This window comes from Pundamilia nyererei, unplaced genomic scaffold (genome assembly GCF_000239375.1).
Source record: "Pundamilia nyererei isolate P.nyererei 1_Seehausen unplaced genomic scaffold, PunNye1.0 scaffold00252, whole genome shotgun sequence".
Taxonomy (NCBI): Eukaryota; Metazoa; Chordata; class Actinopteri; order Cichliformes; family Cichlidae; genus Pundamilia; species Pundamilia nyererei.
This window is the reverse complement of record NW_005187653.1, coordinates 464,600-469,051: the sequence shown is the minus strand read 5'-3', so window position 1 is coordinate 469,051 and position 4,452 is coordinate 464,600. Positions and strand designations below refer to the sequence as shown.

The following is a 4,452-nucleotide window of genomic DNA, read 5'->3' as shown; positions in this document are numbered from 1 at the left end:
TAATTATTCTTATTGTATTCTAATTTTTGCGTCATAACTTTTGCACTGTCCACTTCCTGCTGTGACAAAACAAATTTCCCACGTGTGGGACTAATAAAGGTTATCTTATCTTATAAATAACATTTTACTTTACATTTTAAAAGAAACCTTCCCAACACTGCTTTTAACCTTTCAGCCAGAGATTGTAAAGAAGCATGAAAATGAAAGCATGAAAATGAAAGCATGTAAACGTAAATGGAGCTTTTCTACGTCCAAAGTGAATATAATGTACTCGTGTTGCTGCAGTAATACTCCAATGAACAGTCTCAGAGAGATCCTAATTTAGGGACATTCATCCTAAAAGGCGGTGTAAACTGTTGTAGCAGGTGGTGCAGTGAGAGCGTGTGGCAGCAGCCTCCTGACCTGTTAGCCACTATGCTGGGATAGTAAGCCTTCTGGTTATGGTCCACGCGCTGGTCGCTCTCATGGATGAAACGCTCCTGCTCACTGAAGGCTCGGATAACCGACGTGCCCAGCAGGGTTTCATTGAAGTGGGTGTAAATTGGGGAACGGCTGACCGACTCCAGACGCTTCAGCTGGCGAGATGACGCCACATAAAACCTCTGGACAGAGCAAGGATAGACACATGTGACTTATACAGTGAGAGTACAAGAAAACAATTATTGGAATGTGATGTGTTAAATTTGTTTAGATCACAGGAATAAGGAAGGATTTGTTTGTGTGTTTCAGTGTGGCTTAGCTGTAGCCTGAGAGTGTACTTGTTTAGAGGGAAAGGAGTTTATGGACACTGGGGGTCTGCTGTCATAAAAGGAGACAGGGAGCTACAGTGGGGGGTTGCTGATGCTTGTACCTTTAATAAAAACTCATAATTGTTATAACTTAGAAGCAGGTTTGCAGGAGACTCCACCTTAAATGTAAATGTAAGACAACAAGAGGCCACTGGCCCAGTGGGTGCAGAGTGGGCGTCTCAGTGTTTGTAATGTGTTAACTCTGTTTTCTATGTTGTCTGGAGGAATCTGGTGTAGCTTGGGTGAGGAGATTCCTTTTATGACCCCCAGGAAGTCACGTACACAGAGGCACACACACAGTGCTTTGACTGTTACACTCACACAGCTACATGCACACTCACGTGCTCGTGCAGACACACACAGACACAGAGTTTGCAGCACACCATGGGGGTTTTATGATGGGGTCGCTGGCACCTCTCCCCTTCTAGAAGATGCTTAAATGAAGATGAATGAAGATGAATAAAGGTTTTGTGAAAATGGCTACTGAGTCTGGTGCCGTCTCTGGATGCCTCGAGGCATAAAAAGAAGCGGGGTGAAGCTGATTTCGTAACAATAGTCAGAATCACAGTGCAGGGAGGCGTAGTACTGTGGGGATAACACTGGAATATACTGACACTTCAGAATCAGTTTCCCTTTTCAAACTCACCTGCACAAAAAAATAGAGCAGACCCAGGAAAGGAATGATGATACTGACTAGAGGTGTGGCAATCAGGATGATAACACAAGAGCCCAGCACGTTGAACATGGAGCCCAGGAACATCTTAATAATGCTGGGGATCAGCGTGTCAATGGTGTCCATCTCTTTGGCAAAGCGGTTGACCAGGTTACCACTGGGGGTTCGCTCAAAAAAGGACATAGGTGAGCGCAGGACATCGTACAGCATGGACTGGTGGAGGTACCGGGACGCCAGAACACCCCCAATAGACATGGACAGGGAGTATCCAAAGACAGCCACACCTGAAGGACAGCAGAGGAGTTTGCACAATATCATGACTTATTTCTGTGTGAAGAGCACACCTGCATCCAGCAAGACACATAAGACGAGTCTATAACTGAGGGGAACGAGCTGGAGAAGGGGGGCCTGGACCCCAGGGCTGAGCTATATGACCAAGCTCTCATATATAAGACATTTATCGCCCTGACAACGATATCACAGAAATGTTACACTTTCTGTAAATTCTGGGAATCTCGGGCAGCTCGACACTGTGAAGTGTTTCCAGCTGGGTGTCGTGTACCTGGAGTCGAGTGTTTTGACCGATGCATGAAGCTATACACTTTTTAGACATAAGTTGTAACGGCCGCCGTTTTCTTTGCATTTATTAGACGGCGTGCTGCGGGGAAAAGCCTGTTTTTAAACGTTTGAGTCTAAGCTGTATCTGGAGCACCTGACGGCTCTTTTTGCTTCTCTGCATTCTGTCAGGTGACTCTTGTGTTGGTGGTTAACGAGGTTTGCTGTGTTTGACTCTGAGGTGTTGGACCGGTTTGCTGCATAATGTGCATCGTACAGTTTTCTGGTCCGTGTCAGACTTTTCATAACCAAACCATGTCCGTGCTCGAGGTGGCCCCTCGATTAGGAATAAGGTCATCATTTCAGTTTATTTTGAAAAGTCTCAACAGGCTCTTCAGCTTTATTGTGAAAGGTTTATGTGGAAAATAAACAAGAGGAAGGCATAGCCACACGCTGGGTTTACCGTCGTTGTTGCTAACGACAACACGTCTGTAGTGTGGTTATTTTAAATATAAAGAGAGAATACAGCCACTACAGTGACCGTCAGGACCATGAAAGCATATTGCTGTAAACAGTTTATTTTGCGACACCACGAAACAAACGATAGCGTAATATTTTCATACTGTCATCAGATATATAGCGTTATATCGAACAGCCCTACTGGACCCCATCTCAGCTGTGACAGTAGGACCAAGGGCACGCTGCAGGGTTAACTAAGCATATTATTAGTGGTGGTGGACACGGGGTCACCCTGCTCTGTGAGCTGACACCACATCACAGTCTCCCTCCATCTCTGTCCGGTGGCACCTACATGTGCGAGTGTCCTCTGGTGCTCTAGCTTCCAACAGACATGTGATTAAGTAAGCACACATGTCAGGCCTGTGTTGGACTGGCCACCTAACATTTGCGTGCTGTTTGTTTGAAAAACGATGAGCAGGAAAAAGCAAAGGTGCCGTTTCCTGCTCGTCGTGATGTGTACAATGGCTACCCTTGGTGTTGCCTCACTTTCTGAACCAGACAAAAACAAGAGTTTTTCCTGTCATGCTCACCCTGAGACAGGCCAAAGGCACCATACACCCCCAGTCTCATTAGTCTGTTAGGCTGCGTGCCATTAACCACAGGGTCATCGGTCCACAGACTCAGCCAGTAGTTAGAGAACAGGGAGAGCAGGTGATGGGCAAGAAACAGCAGAAGACTGATGCAGGACAGAAGCACTCCAATGGACTTAAAATAGGCCCAGAAGACAGACAGCTTAACCTGGGGAGGACAGGAGAGCTGCTGTGATCCCAGACTGAACACAGACACATTATACAGAAACATGTGCATTTATACATGCGACCACATGCAGATCCACACACCTGCCCAGTGCTGGCCTTGTCAGCCTCCGTCAGCTTCCCCACCTCGGGATTCTTGGGCTTCTTGCTCAGCTTCTCGTCTGCTGTGGTTGACTGTTTGGATGCAGTGCAGACACCTGGACTGCTGCTTAAACAGAAGGACACTTATGTGCTTAGTGAGACACCCCAGCCCCCCAGGACCCTAACCCTAAATCACTCACCCAGTAAGAGTGGGCACGCTGCCGTTCTCCAGTCGTTGGATGCTGCTGTTTGGCACGGGCTCTAAATGGAGGAAGGAAATTTAAAACATGAAGTCGATCTGAGAAGACCAGCTGCAGTATGATAAAATAATGATCAGACTTCATCTTAACAGAACTACTACTCCAAACACTGCATGGTGCTACGCTACACAGCAGCATGACACACTCCTCACCAATGTTATCAGCTTTGTCGACTGCAGCGTAAGTTCGCAGGAACTCTGCAAAGGCTCCCTCTGTGGCCATGAGGTGCTGGTACGAGCCCACCTCTGAGATCTCGCCCTTCATCATGACCAGGATCAAGTCAGCTTGGGGCAGGTAGCTCAAGCCGTGGGTGACCAGCACACGAGTCTGTACATGGCTACACAGAGTTAGTAAACTTGGTCTAAAAGCATCTATGCTGCTGAGAGACAATTTCAACAACTAAAACAACTTTACATTTGGATTTGGATCATCTTATGTTGTTTGGATAATTTCATACAATCTACAGTACTGTGCACAAGCCTGAAACCACCACAGTCTCTTAGGTTTTACCTGTAAGAAGCCAGAGGAGTTGTTTTTTTTAACACAATCTTTTTGGGGCCTTTTTGATAGCAGAGTGAAACAGGGGGAGAGAGAGTGAAAGGCCCCACATGATCGCCTATGGGTCAGCTTTTACAACAAGGTCAGTGTTATTCACAGACAGCTGTAGACGTTCCCAAACATTTTCTGGAGACATTTTTTAAACACTGATCTACGAATCATTCAAGACTAAAATGCACATAAACTCAAGGGATGAACACAGAGGCTGCTCAGTGAGCAGAAAAACAGCGCGACGTCCCAGTTTGACTGGCAGAAAAACAGCG

At 46.4% G+C, this 4,452-nt stretch overlaps 1 protein-coding gene across 1 annotated transcript in view; it reads right to left on the bottom strand.

Annotated features, from left to right (window-relative positions):
• Window positions 1-4,452, bottom strand: part of abcc1 (ATP binding cassette subfamily C member 1 (ABCC1 blood group)) — a 32,178-nt gene that overhangs the window by 11,004 nt on the left and 16,722 nt on the right. Inside the window, exons 19-24 of the mRNA XM_005749666.1 lie at window positions 3,784-3,958; window positions 3,572-3,632; window positions 3,375-3,495; window positions 3,066-3,273; window positions 1,435-1,745; window positions 403-602 (exon numbers count right to left, since the gene is read on the bottom strand). Coding sequence (XP_005749723.1) covers window positions 403-602; window positions 1,435-1,745; window positions 3,066-3,273; window positions 3,375-3,495; window positions 3,572-3,632; window positions 3,784-3,958 — 1,076 coding nt within the window. The remainder of the gene's footprint in view (window positions 1-402; window positions 603-1,434; window positions 1,746-3,065; window positions 3,274-3,374; window positions 3,496-3,571; window positions 3,633-3,783; window positions 3,959-4,452) is intronic.